This window comes from Lupinus angustifolius, chromosome LG19 (assembly GCF_001865875.1).
Source record: "Lupinus angustifolius cultivar Tanjil chromosome LG19, LupAngTanjil_v1.0, whole genome shotgun sequence".
Lineage (NCBI taxonomy): Eukaryota > Viridiplantae > Streptophyta > Magnoliopsida > Fabales > Fabaceae > Lupinus > Lupinus angustifolius.
This window is the reverse complement of record NC_032027.1, coordinates 916,402-931,304: the sequence shown is the minus strand read 5'-3', so window position 1 is coordinate 931,304 and position 14,903 is coordinate 916,402. Positions and strand designations below refer to the sequence as shown.

At 29.8% G+C, this 14,903-nt stretch overlaps 2 protein-coding genes and 1 long non-coding RNA gene across 6 annotated transcripts in view; 2 read left to right on the top strand and 1 right to left on the bottom strand.

The window, feature by feature from the left end:
• Nucleotides 3,563–8,556, top strand: LOC109334904 (coiled-coil domain-containing protein 94 homolog). Of its 4 annotated transcripts, XM_019570901.1 has the most exons (9): nucleotides 3,566–3,677; nucleotides 3,950–4,197; nucleotides 5,370–5,654; nucleotides 5,817–5,882; nucleotides 6,445–6,498; nucleotides 6,619–6,726; nucleotides 7,161–7,242; nucleotides 7,847–8,062; nucleotides 8,497–8,556. In XM_019570901.1, exons 2-8 carry the CDS (start codon nucleotides 4,000–4,002, stop codon nucleotides 8,035–8,037), a joined length of 984 nt encoding a protein of 327 aa, XP_019426446.1. In that variant the 5' UTR covers nucleotides 3,566–3,677; nucleotides 3,950–3,999; the 3' UTR covers nucleotides 8,038–8,062; nucleotides 8,497–8,556. The 4 variants fall into 4 exon arrangements, with proteins under 4 accessions (XP_019426447.1, XP_019426446.1, XP_019426445.1 ...); XM_019570902.1 differs by lacking the exon at nucleotides 8,497–8,556 and having other exon boundaries at nucleotides 3,563–3,677; nucleotides 3,960–4,197; nucleotides 7,847–8,190; XM_019570900.1 differs by lacking the exon at nucleotides 8,497–8,556 and having other exon boundaries at nucleotides 7,847–8,190.
• On the bottom strand, nucleotides 11,192–11,643 carry LOC109334116. Its single transcript, XR_002106065.1, has 3 exons — nucleotides 11,587–11,643; nucleotides 11,406–11,506; nucleotides 11,192–11,242 (listed from the first exon to the last, which is right to left on the bottom strand). It is a non-coding gene; the product is annotated as an uncharacterized LOC109334116 (long non-coding RNA).
• LOC109333883 (subtilisin-like protease SBT5.3) overlaps nucleotides 13,232–14,903 on the top strand; it is a 4,727-nt gene continuing 3,055 nt past the window's right edge. The window contains exons 1-4 of the mRNA XM_019569466.1: nucleotides 13,232–13,370; nucleotides 13,454–13,551; nucleotides 13,696–13,857; nucleotides 14,567–14,681. Of these exons, the coding sequence (XP_019425011.1) occupies nucleotides 13,318–13,370; nucleotides 13,454–13,551; nucleotides 13,696–13,857; nucleotides 14,567–14,681 (428 nt within the window). The 5' untranslated portion in view covers nucleotides 13,232–13,317. The remainder of the gene's footprint in view (nucleotides 13,371–13,453; nucleotides 13,552–13,695; nucleotides 13,858–14,566; nucleotides 14,682–14,903) is intronic.

Here is a 14,903-nt window from a genome sequence, read left to right as displayed (position 1 = left end):
GACAATAATAATGATTAATGCTTGAATAGTAAAAGATGAGTTGTCTATGTAAAAAAAACTCTTATAATATCCTTATATAAGAATTAAACTAAGTATAAAACTACCTAATATAAATATGTTATAATTGAATATTTTATGCATAATGGGTCGGTGAGAGTGACCCAATAAATGGCATAAAATGTTTTCACAACATAGCTCCTATATTTAGCATGAGGGGAAAAGAAAAAGATTGAAAAGATAGTTGAGGTAACACATTGCATGGTGTTGACGAGACAAAGTTATGGGCTAATAGTAGGGACCATGATGATATGAATAATATAATATCAAAGGAATCGGTCGTTGTAGAACTAGGTCAAAAATAAAACGCGTAAGAAGAGAGAGACTTAAAACAAAACCCTTCTAAGAGTGATGACTTGTTCAATTTCTGCAAACACATTTGGCTGGAGTAGATAGAGAGTTGTGGTGTGGTGAGTTTTCATAGAATCTCAATCCAATCATATACAGATAGATATATGTATATGGGTTGCGCTAAAAGTGAAACAACCACCTTCTCCTTTTTTTTCTTTTATTAAAATGTGACTACAAAATTGGCTATATAGTAGTGTTGAATATGTTAATTTCATTTTAACTATAAAAAGATAATGTATGTATGATTCTAACATTGATTAATGTCAATTCATGTAATCATGGCACACAAGATAAGTTGGATAGAGACTATATGTCCTGAACGGTATCCGATTTCCTATTGTGAGTCAAATAAAATGTTATTTTTTATTTTTAGAAAAATTCTTTTATTTTTATGACAATATATGATTGACTTGGAACAAGAAATGTAAAATCATTTAGGACATGTGATCTTTATGTATCAATTGCCTATAAGTTCATATACCAATGTGAATTTGTCTTAATATTATGTAAAAATCAACTTGCCATCATTCCCATGTTAGACCATTGATTTATTTTATTTTGTTAAAACCAAACCACTATTGAATTAGCTAATGTGCAATAATTGAATCTCAAATTCTATCAATAATTATATTTTTTATAATTAAATTATTAATTAACTTCATTGCAATTGCTTACACTTTTTAAAATCTATTTGTGACAACAGAGTAAGATCATGTTAATAATGTCAAGTGGATATTTGATGTGTAATCTTATTCACAAGTGATCAATAATTGTAACTTTCTTTTTATTGTGTAACATAATTAATAATACATTAGCAATTTAGTTTTTGAAGAAGTTATGAATAACCATTTAAAAAAGTTGTATCATTAGAAATTTTCTTTTTATATTATTATATTTTTGTAATATTCATTTTGAAATAGAATTATTTTCAGTTAAAAATATTTATCATTTGACATACTTTGTGTTTTATAGCTATTTTGTAGTTTTAATAGGTTAAATTAATGTTTATATCTTTGGACTTTTTTGATAAATTCAAATAGGTTCCTAAGCTAAAAAAATTAGTTGGGTCCTTCAAAGCAAATAAATTTTGTTATATATCCGGGGAGACTTTTTAGTTTGGCTTCTCAAATAGTAGAAACTATTTGCATTTTCAAAACGTTAAGGACAGATAAATAATAAATGGATGAATCACTTACCTAAAGCATGATAGAATCTTAACAACAACCAAAATAGAGAAAAAAAATGTATAAACTAATGATTTAAAAGTATTTTACGTTATTATTATATTGATGAATAATATACTCAATATCTATAAATTCTTTATAACAATAATACATATATATTACACTAAAAAAATATCAGGATATAATTACAAATTTTGTATATGTTTGGGATCTATTTTTTTTTAAAATAAAAATACAGGGGATACAATTACATATACACTATTACGCTAGTTGAATATATATCACTTACCAATAAGGTGTTAGTTTAGTGATGTAAGATTCCAGTTAAACTTTAGGATGTCCAAAATGTTCGATTATTTGGAGCGACATTGTTAGGAGGGGCAACCAACATCCGAAAAAATATATCACTTTAATTATAACAAATTTTAATAAAATATAGAGGGTTTTGTTCTTAATTAGGCTTAGAATAAGAACAAAACATGTAAAGTCAATCTTAAAAAACTAATAACATTACATATATCATTTCTAATATTAACTTTATTTTTTTTTTGGTTTCTTAAACAATTGATTAAATAAAAGCATGTTTTGTGCTTTGATATTTTATTGACATTTTGCCTATTAATTAATATTTCAGTTTGTTAACGTGCATGATCAATTACTTCTAGAACACACAACACTCAATTATTAGTATAAATTCTTCTATCATTCAAAAAGGAAAATAATGCTTGCATGTTTGTTGAGCATTTATGAAATATAAACAATAATGCCAAGACCTAATGTTAGATCAAGTGTGATAGTATCATGAATATTATGTTAGAGATGATGAGGATATAACAGTAGACAATGATAAGTTGGTTGGAAATATCAAGTGATCATAGCACTAGGTTGATATGACATATTATTAATAAAATGAGTTGTTTTAATATCTGATTATTTGATCAATAATAGTATGCACCAAAATGAAATTTCAATATCTGAGCTCATCTTAACTTTGCATATATTGATTGCCACAAATACTTTTGTTACACATGAGACATATAAAGCATGATATGAAAAGGGATATAATATAGATGTGCTAGAGCTAAGGGTGGAACAAAGTCACAAAAGTCAGATTTGCCTTAAATAAACACAGTTTATATAGTATATACGATTCTGAGTCTGGTATGTTATTTTGTTTAATTTTTTCAAAGCCTAGATCTGGTTTATTTAAAAGCCTAGTCTGACCTGTTAACTTGTTTAAAAGTCTGTTATACTATATAACCTTACAATATGTCATCATATGTACATTTAAATATGCTAATATTCTTATTATTAATTAGATTTTTTAACCCTAACAATTAAATTATATTTTGTATACATTTTTAATGATCATTGACCTTTAAATAGAAGTAATGAAAATGAATAGTGAATGTTGCACTGACTGTGCATTAATCTTTACATTGTCATTGCATACATATTACACTCTTAAAAAAATTAATAATTGTTAATATATATATATATATATGAGAAAAAGACACTGACAACTATTATTACATAATTTATCATTCATTTTCAATCATTATTGATTTGAAAAAAATACAAATGAATGATAATAATATATTGAATGTATATAAATTTTTATACTATCAGTGTATAGATTTAAACTTTAAATGTACAACTCTTACACTATCAATACCCATATTATTTGATCATTTATTTATGTAAATGTATAACCAATCTAATGTAGCAAACCCTAGTCTATAAGTTCTTTTTTCTTCTCTTTTTTGAGCAAACACTTGAGCTTTTCATAGCACAAATCTTAAATATAATTTAACAAATATTGTATTTTTTTAAGTTAGAAAAATCCAAAATTTATTTTTATGGGTCACACTTTTTTTATTAGCCTAATGGGCCATACTTTTTTTATTGACTAATAATGGGTTTCATAAACCCAAAATTTTGTAATTTTAGTTATGAAACGCTGCGTTGCAACTATCCCCATTAACCTGTATTTTTCGTTCTTCTTCTCCTACCTCTCACCCAATTCTCTGTTCTTGTTCTCCGTCTCGCCGCCACTGTTATTGGTCGCCGCCGGCCACCGTTAAGGTGAAATCCCTTTCTTCTATTCTTTGTTTCTCCGATCTGTTACTTGATTTTGGTTATTTGTGATTTTAGGGTTTCCGTTTTTTACACTTGATTTTGGGATTTTAGGTTTTGGGAATTTGGATGATTTATTGGTTGTTTTAATGCTTGATTGTGCTGAAATAAATGGGTGAAAACGAAGTAGAGTTTTTTAGTGAAGGAACATGTAATGTCTGAAACCTAATTTTAATTCACCGTGTTTGTTTCATTTTGTGTTGGTGAAATTTAATACTCAGGTTTTGTTAGTGTGTGTGGGAAAGAGGAAGGAATTTGAAAAAGAAGAAACATGGGAGAGAGGAAAGTTTTGAACAAGTATTACCCACCTGACTTTGATCCTGCCAAGCTTCCTCGTGCGAGGAGGCCCAAGAACCAACAGATCAAGGTTCGAATGATGCTTCCCATGAGCATTCGATGCAACACTTGCGGCAATTACATATACAAAGGCACCAAGTTTAATTCGCGAAAGGAAGACGTCATTGGTGAAGTTAGTTTTCTTTTCATTTTTTCACTATTAACTCTTCAATTTCGATTATTTTTTCATTTCGTTGTTTTTATAGTCAAACATTATTTTTAACTCTTCTGGTTTGAATACGGCTAGTCACATTTTATATCCCACAGCTTAAGCAATTGAACTAACTATAGGGACATCTGTTGTTGTTGTTTGTTATCTGTGTTACCTTGAATTTTTTTGTTTCTGTGCGTTTTTGTTTAAATTTTTTATAGAACTAGCACTGGCAGTTTAAGGGTTAATGTGAGAATGAGATTTAGAGGGGATCGTTAGAATTTATAAAAGAATATGTTTATACCCATCCAATGTTTGTCTAAGCACTACTCCTGTTGCAGACTTTTCAAGAGATGCTTATAATTATACCCATCCATTGTTTTTTCAGATGTAGTACTAGAAGAAGTGTAGTACTTGTGAGGGTAAGGCTGTGTACATCCAACTTCCCTGGACACCACTAGGTGGGAGTCTCGTGTACTGGACCGTTTTTTGTTGAAACGAACCATCATTCAACTACAAGTTGACAGGATTTGTGACAGTTGGGCTTCATGGCTAAATGATCAAGTCAATCTTTCAAACCACATTATGAACATTTACAAGAGTAGCAATGCAATGAAAGTTCTCCCCAATATCTTGTGCTAAAGGGCAGAATGATGGAATAAGCACTACATTCCCTATTTCATCTTCGCATCTCTCACAAGTCACAAAATGGATTCCAAGAAAGTTGATAACATGATATGCTGTCAATTTGTTCCTTCTCTTTTGTGGGTAAACTATTTTTCACTAAAATAATTTTAATTTGTTTAGAAGGGGCAGTTTTGTCCTGTATCCATAATCAAAGATTTTCATTTGAAGAAGCTTTCCAAAATGTCAATGACTAAACTCTTGTTTTTGTGGTTAGCTATATTTGTTTGAGGGTGTAATTTGATGCTAGTCTTACGGGGTACATTGAATTTTGTGTCCTTTTGGGATTTTTAATATTCTGTAACTTAAATTTATGAAGTTGTTGCCTTATATTGGTGCGTTTTGCTTCAGTTGTTCATAGAACTAAGCTAGTATTCTGTGTACTGCATTAGTGCGTACATTGTTTCTTGCTTTATGTGCAAATCGAATTATGACATTTGTTCTGATATCATTGTTTGATCTTTATATAGACATATTTGGGAATTCAAATATTCAGGTTCTACTTTAAATGCACCAAGTGCTCAGCTGAGCTTACCATGAAGACCGATCCTCAGAATTCGGATTATATAGTTGAATCTGGAGCAAGCAGAAATTATGAACCTTGGCGTGCAGAGGATGAGGAAACTGATAAAATGAAGCAGAAGAGGGAAACTGAAGAGTTGGGAGATGCAATGAAATCTTTGGAGAATAGAACCCTGGATTCTAAAAGAGAGATGGACATCCTTGCTGCATTGGATGAGATGAAGTCAATGAAGGTACTAAGTACATTGATGTGACTGTGTTATATATAACTTTATATCAAATTTGACCCTTCACACAAATGCTTATTTTAATATACATTTTACATTTTTGCATGAATTTGAAGTCTGTCAATTTGTTTCTGGTAATTGCTAACTCGAGTCTCTTTCATTTTCCAGTCTAGGCATGCAACTGTCACGGTTGATGAAATGCTGGAGGCGTTGCAACGCACAGCAGCTGACAAGGTATAATAAAGCTTGCTATATAGAATAATTGCTTTGTAGAAGAAATTTTCTGCTGGGAAGCAAGGGCTTATTTTATTGGTTAGAAAAGAAACATATACAATCGAGAATTATAAAATTTGTTGAACCGTAATTGGTTGGTAATCATTCCTTGGTTTTGTGAAGCTTTTGTATAAAAAGAGAATAATTGTCCTTGTAATTTTGTAAAAAACTTAATCCCATGAATTAAGCTGATTCAAGAAATGCTATTTCAATAAAGAATTATAAAGACCTTAGGAAACCTATTTTATACTCATAAAACCTGCTTTTAGTTTAATGTTTCGTATATTCCTGCATGTGCTAATGCATTTTGACCGAAGGACCTGGTTCTCTTGATGGGAGATTTAGTTGCAAACTCCAATGCATGCTTTCTAATTGCAAACCAGGAATTTTAACTCTATAAAACAACCAATGTAAAATCCTACTCTTTAATATTTCAAATTTTGGACTGCTGTTATTATAAGCATTCTTAGTTCTTGCATTTTTCTCTTCAATGGAGTTAAGCTTTGTTATTTTATATTCTCAGGAGAAAAGGCTGGAAGAAGAGGATGAAAAGCTAATAAAGTCAGTTGTATTTCATGTAAGTATTACTAGGCTACACTTCTAGTTCTCTTTTCTTTTTTTAGCTCCTTTTGATGTTGGTCAATTTTCTTATTTTTGAAATTAACATATATGGTTTGGTTTATACTATCTCAAGCAGAATTCAAATGCTTTTGTCAGAAGAGTCCGTGATGAAGATATTGAAAATGAAGAGGAAACAGTTCAACTTTCAAATGCACATGGTGAAACTTCTAGTAACAATCCAAAGGTATGAAGATGTCAAGTGCACACATGCATGTTTGTAGCAATAGGTTTGTCTTTGATGGCTTTTTGCAACACTCCCTAAAACTCAAATGCAGCAATTCTTTGCAGGATTTTTATATTTCATTTCGTATCTGTTACCTTGATTTTTTTATAATGCCTTTGGATTGAAAATTTGCAACATTCCCTAAAACTCAAATGTATAATTTGCTGGTTGTTCATATTTTATTTTGTATATGTTAACTTGATGTTTTAACCTTGAAATGTGGAAGAAAAATATCATAGTAACAAAGATCTTCAAATGTTTCAACAATATATAGTTAAGAGTTCTTTTGGATTTGCAAAATTTAAAATTTATTGACAAGGTGCTTTCTTTCTCCTTCATTAAGATATTGAAATTATGCAATAACTATTTGAACGTATGTTCATATCTCTCTGCAGAGGCAAAAAACCTCTGAAGATCTTCCCGGCAATGCAACCGACGCTCCGAGAAAAGCCCCTTTGGATGATTCCGGTAAACAAGGTATGTGCCATTTTTGGATATGTTTCTGAAGAGCTTTCAGGAAAAGCAACCAGATACATAAAACTTCATTGATGCATTATGGACATTGAACATTTAGTCATGTTATTACCACTCCGTGGAGTCATTTCTATTGAAAAAGGGCCATCTTCCATAGTTTACGGTTTACCAGATCAATTGTTCTTCTTTGATCTCTTAGATTTGGGTCGGGTCAGTCTCATCATTTAGTATTATTAGTCATAGAACTCAGTCCATATTACCATCGTTCTTCGACTTAGTACCGATGCTATTTTGCTTGTTGAATCACTTTGTAATAGACTGAGTTCGACATGCAGAATGAACAAACCTGATCCTCTTTGTTTGCCTAATGTTTGTTTAGTCTTTTCTAACACTAGTTTGATTTGAGTGGGGGAGGATAGTTGCACTCCTTTCCAATCTATACCTTTCATATCTACATCCCTTCATCTTGATTTGAGTGTAGTTAGTTAGCTATAGTATTATAGTGTGATTTATTAAATTAATCAATACTTTTCTTGGTGGGAATGCTTAATAATACTCTACCAACTTGGGAATTTACATATCATTTCATCTGTTTTTTTATTTGCAGAAAACTCACATGGTGGTGGTGGTGGAAAGCTTAATCCTTTAGTTAGGATATCCGTTATTAAGAAACCAGTGATCTCTGATGTTAGAAGTTCTGCAGAACCAGAACAGAAGAAAAATGAGGAAGATGGTAAAACAAATACTACTAGCGGATTACTATCTTTGTGTCAAAATTATGGAAGTGATGATGATTAGTATTAGTAAATTTTGCATAATGACTATTTCTTTAATAGATTTTTATTTAAGGTGAAGTGGATGTGTAAAAGTATTTCTATCATGTGACTTAGAACTGAAATGGTATTCAAGCAAATTTGGAAATATATGTTATTACTTTTGTTTAAGAGTCAATAGCCGAAGAAATGATCATATAGATATGGTGCTATTTGGCTTCCTCAATTAATTCATGTTAGAAACCTTCCCATTTGCATATTAGATCTGATTGTTATAATTTGCAAAAGACAGCCAACAAAGCTTTGAGTTGTATAACCTTACTCTGGCAAGTACATTTATATAACCTTACTTTCCCAAATGGATTTACCCTTGCAATTGTAGAAGTTGTTTTTAGGTCTTACAATTTACTCTGTTCAATTTAGTGGAAGATGTTATTTGTTATGTGAAACCCATAACAAGAGGATTAAAACAAGGTGTTCATAAATTTCTGCAAATTGTGTTAAGAGATACTAGAACTAGTTTGTATTGCTAAGGATAATTAATCAACTCTGTAATGCTAGTTTTTCAAACCAATTCTCCCAAATAATTTATACATTTCCTATTGCTTATTTTCAGCAATAATATTTCAGTGAGCTCTCTATATTATCATTTTAATCTCCAATATAAAGTTTGCTTCAAATGTTACCCATTGGTTTTTTGAGATTATGGAACTTAGATTTTAGAATCATACACACCGAAGAACCTAAAACAATGTTTGTCATACAATATATAACTATAAACTGATGTAGGGATAATAATGGGGCTAGGTTAAGCTAGCATTATTTACTATAGAGTCCACCTCATACATCATAGAAAAGAAAATGAATTTTTATAAATTTCTTTTTTGAAACTGAAACCAAACTTCATGGTAAACATCTTCAATCAAGAGTATTTTTCCTTTCAATAGTCACGCCCTGATAGGTACAAAAAAAATATGTTTTTAGTATTTCTTTTTATGCAATAATGTGAGGTTAAAGTTAATGTTTTAACAAATATTTAAATGATTGACCTATGTGCCATTTTATAACAAGTGATATGAATTGTCTAACATGTTATTCATTTGTAAATGACTCCTGAACTTAAATTTTATTTTTGAGCAGATTAATACTTATTCTTTAAAGTTTGATTTCATATTTTTCCCCTCTAAAAAAACATGGGTGACAACTTCATTGCATTTATTTACATTTTTTCTCATCACGCCCACAAAATGTGGGTAGTGAAAATATTTAAAATACATATCACCATAAATTTCAATGATGTGGGTTCTTAACTACAGTAGGACTCCTTACATTGTGTTTTCCATCGGTCCAAACTAAACTACCAAAGAAATAATTGGCCTTATTCTTTATATGTGGCTTCAAGCTCAATTTCACACTGAAATCCTTTTTATCACCCTTTTGCTTAAATATCAATTTTCTAGGCTTAACCGAAACTATGACTTCATTAGGTACCTTGATGTGCACATTGTATGTACTTGGGGATCCAACATTGGTAAGAGTACGAGTAAAATTTATTGAATGCCCAAGATCCATGTTAGAAATTGTGATAGATGGGTAATTGAAATTAGCTAAATTGTAATGCTTTGGACACACATAAAACCCTCTATATAGTAACCCTATTGTGGAACTATTATAGCCATGAGCACACAAGAACTTCAAATAATCATCAGTCATCAAGTCATCTTATCTTTAGTATATTCAGTAGTTTTAAGAAGAATAAGTATTAATTATGCTAATATGTTTGTTGAGGTTCGTAGGTCCAATATTTATTGTAATATATCATCACCTTGTTCTATTATTAGTTTTAATAATAAGATTGAATTCATAATGGTGAAGTTTTAGAAAATGTCTAAATGATATTAATTGTGAATATTTTAATATCTATATAAATGTGTAAGTAATATATATTTCATTTGTAATATTTGAAAATAACAATAATTTATGATAATTATATGTTATTGATATAAACTTTTATTTCCTTAAACATATAAATGAGGTATGAATTCTTTAATAGCTTGATTGCGTACATCATAGAAAAGACTCGCTACCTATGTTTCATAGATTGGGTCACGGGTGTGACAAATGTCACCACCCAAAGTATTTCCATGGGATTTGGTAGGGACGAGGCATAATTAAGAAAGAGAAAGTCACATATGACGGTGATGTTTTCAATGCAACTTCACCTTCAACTTTTTACAATCTAATAAAGGAATGAAGTATCTCTTAGTATAAGAAGATAAGTTATTTGTTCTGCCAGTAAATCTTGACATATGTCATGTTTCATCATTTTCTATAAAAATATTTATAAAAATAAACAAAATAGCATTCATGTTACATTTTTACTGACTAGAAGAGATAAATTATCTCTTAATATGAAGAGATAGATTATTCTCATCTAATAATCTAGAAGAGAGAGTCAATATGGGAAGATTGGGTCACTCATCTCATTAATAGGTAAGAAATAACTTTCAATTTGGTGATGATAACTATAAAGTGATGTAGGATAAGATAACATTATCTTCCCTAGAGAAAAAGATGTATATATTTATAATGTAAGGGGTTTTTATTCTGTCATTATAATATTATTATTTACTCTAAAAAATGAATGATGAAAGATATATTTACTGTATATAAACCTTTATATTATCATTATCAGTACATATGTATTACATCATTCTTATCTATGTACCAGAGTTATTATCTTTTTGTTAGTTTTCTTTCCAAATTCAAAAGCTTTCTCAGATTTTTTAACATTTTCCTCTTGTTTTATTGTAAGATTCCTGTGATGCTGACATAATTTAATGTTGAGTGGAATGTAATGAAGTGTTGCACTTGTACGCATAGAATAGACTTTACTTTTCATAGGTTCACGTGGTTGATCTGATTGTGATATGAGGCATACATGGAAAATAGGTCCACATAATTTTTTTTACTACATAGTGTGTTTGTATAACATTGTATAAGATTTTGAATCTGTGTTATATAAGATAACACTTTCAGTTCCATAAAATATAAGGGGATACTAATAATATTTGAATGGTATCCAATATAGAAAACTAAGAGTCATTTGAAAAGTTGTAGTTTTGGATGAGGTTATGGTGCACTCACAAATATTCCAGAGGCACCCAACGCCAATGTCATACACCACCATCCAAGAATACAGGAATCCGACTTCGAGCAGCTTTAACAACCTACGTATTAATACAACAAGAACAACAAGCACGTCTTAATTCCACTTGGTGGGGTCATACTCGTAACCTAAGTTTTAATAACAAATACAGAAATACATGAAGATCATTTTGTTGTGTAAAGTTTCTTGTTGATTGAGATGTAACTTGAAGTTCAAGTATGTACCTCTTCTAATGCAGTTATAGTGGCAAGGACATAATCAAGTTGTCTAGCTCCATGATTGGACACTATTATTCCAGCTGCACCAGCTTGTACTGCTAGCCTTGCTGCCAAATTAACATAGTAGCATTAATAAAATGTTCATTGAGCCAAAACATATGAAAAAATAAGCTTTTGTTGTCCTTACTATCCCCAGCAGTTAGCACATCCTGCACAATTAACAAACAATATTTAGATATTCTCTTCTATCGAGGAATGTATGTGTAGTAGTTGACTGAGCCTGTTAACAAATTCTCATGTCTTATTTTGTTACTTATTTTCGCTCTTTATTTCGGTTGCTTGTTCCCAACCAACCTATATGAAGAACATGCAAACTTGGATTGATAAAACTGAACTGATTACTCTACACTCTTGTCTAAGAGATGCAGGAGTATCCTTTGTCTAATGTAAGTATATATGCAACTAATTGAAAAATATTTCCAAGGACCAAACCTTTTTTTTTTAAGGCAAGGGTGTCAAGGCACCCGATAGAATATATTAATGAAGAAGCTTACAAAAGGGTATTACAAACTTTTGAACCTATAACTAGGCAAAAGTCATAAGAAAGAAATTGAGGAATTGAGTTCCACCAAAAAATCATATTTATAAGTTACACCATAATTGGCAAGCTTGTGAGCATAAGAGTTCCTCTCTCTATAGATATGAGAGACTTTGAGATTGATAGAGAGCAATATGGTCTTGCAATGATCCCAATAGTTCTTTAACTTCCACGGCGGAGTCGTGTTGCCATTGAAGATTTCAACAACCAAACTCGAATCACATTCTAACCATAGAGCATTCCAAGCCATAACTTTGGCTAGATGGATTGCAGAAATGGCAGTAAACAACTTTGCATATAAAGAACCTTGTATGCCAAGATAGGTAGCAAAACAATCCAGGAATGGTGGCGAAGTGAATCTGTAGTAAACAATTGATAAATATTTTAAATTTCATGATTTGGACATGCAACAAACATGCTTTTAACATTGATTTGTAGTTGTTTAATTTTTGATTGTGTAATATTTTTCTCTATAATATGTATAAACTACTAGAATTGGATAAGATAAGCATATGAATATGCAATCAAGCTATTAAAGGATTCATACCTCATTTATATGTTTAAGGAAATAAAAGTTAATATCAATAACATATAATTATCATAAATTATTGCTTATTATAATTAATAATTAATAACTCATAAATTTATAATTAATAACTCATTATTATTTGATTCTAAAATAATATAATTTTAGAATAAACATCATTATTATTTAATTCTAAAATAACTCAAAACAAATAAAATTTAAGTTGTATTGAATATTATGAAATTTTACCTATTATTATTACAATAATTTCTACCACTCATTATAATTGTTCATTGTAACCGACATTCTATATATATAAATTGTAACATTCATATTATTTATTCGTTAAAATTTAATTTATGAGTAAAAGCAACCACCAAAATTCATTTCTTATATAAACAAGGGAAAGCAAATATCCTTAGCACATTTTAAAATTGTTTTGCAAACAAATATCATTTGTATTGAATACAATGCCACCATCTTATCATGTCTTCTTCTTACTTCTTTGCTTTTTCCTACAAGAACTTTCCCAAGCAATGAAGCAGGCAAGCTATATGTGAAGCTTTATTTATTCATTGATATTTAACTAATTGTGATGAAGCTTATTATTATAATCATTACTCATCTTATTTTTTGTTAATTAGTTGAAGTATTTCTTTTAACCCTTTTATATTTGAATTTTAAATATTTAAATGTCCCCTAATTAAGAATCATTCATTCACCTTTTGTTTTGTTAGTCCTATATTGTATACTTAGGATCACATTCTTTTGGTCCATATCCTTCATTAGTTGAAATGGAATCTGCCACAAACTCTCATTATGATTTACTTGGATCATATCTAGGAAGGTATATATTTAATCCCAAATTCATGAAATAATTCTCTAAGGCAGAACTAGTATGAACTCATGGGAATTTATTTTATTACATAGCACCGAGATGGCCAAAGATGCAATATTTTACTCTTATAATAAAAATATCAATGGTTTTGCTGCAATACTTGAGGAAGAAGATGCATCTAGGATTGCAGGTATATATGTAGTTATAATTTATAATTTGTCTCAAAGTTATCCCATGCATGATGTATATTATATTACATAGGGATATCAGTGTTATAAAAATCATATCTAACATGAACTTTCTGATCCTTGTGTTTTTTATACTGAATGAACAGAACATCCAAACGTAGTATCAGTTTTTTTAAACAAAAGACAAAAATTGCAAACAACCCACTCTAAGGATTTCCTTGGATTAGAGACAAATGGTGTAATTCCAAACAGCTCAATATGGAAGAAGGGATTTGGTGAAGATGTCATTATTGCAAACATAGATTCTGGTAACGTAGGAAGAATAATTTATCTATGCAATTGCAATTAATCTATACATAAGACTTAATATTATTTCATGATATGTTATTATTGCTTCATATTGTACTCTCCCACTAGATTTTTAAGGATGACCAAAATGTCAATGATTCTTGAGAATGACATTTAACCATGAATCTAAAATAGTAACAGATATCTTTGGTAGTACAAAAAAAAATATTATACTGCTTTTATATATTGATGATGTAATAACCTCACTAGCCCAAAAACATGTTTTTATACTTCACTAAACAAACATGTATCAAACTCTGCCCTTAATGACCAAAACTAACAAGCCCATGTTTTTATAATGTGCACTTCAATTATTGTTCATTGTAATTTTATATTTGATCAGAATTTTCAAGTAAAGTCAAATCAGTAAGGTTGTGCTATCAAAACTCAAAGACCATATTTGTAACACCAGACCACCAAGAATGTAATTGAGCTTCGGATAATAAAAAATAAAGAATGTAGTTTAGCCCATGAATACAAAACAATAATAATAAAAGAGAGAAAAAGATACATGCTCTCATAGTATAATTTTTTTAAAGATTATTATGAATTCATTTAACATTCATATTATTTAATTATGATTGAATTTTAAATATAAACAAATAATGTATATTGATTGTGTATAATCTTTTACATTATCTTTACTAAAGAATACACTATTTATTGTAGGAGTTTGGCCAGAATCTAAGAGTTTTAGTGAGGAAGGTATTGGGCCAATCCCAACAAGGTGGCGTGGGATTTGTCAAACAGATGATAAAAATACAGATAAATTTTACTGCAACAGGTTAGTCCAAAGTCCAAACAAGACTATATATTTCAAGGAAATATTAATTATATATATATATAGAGCGACTCACATGAGAAAAGTACGTTAGTCAAGATTAAAAGATACATACACGTGACTATCATGCACATTTATTGTTCTCACACTTCTGATATGAGAACTATTCTCACATTCTTATTTGAGTCACTTATATATATATATATATATATATATATATATATT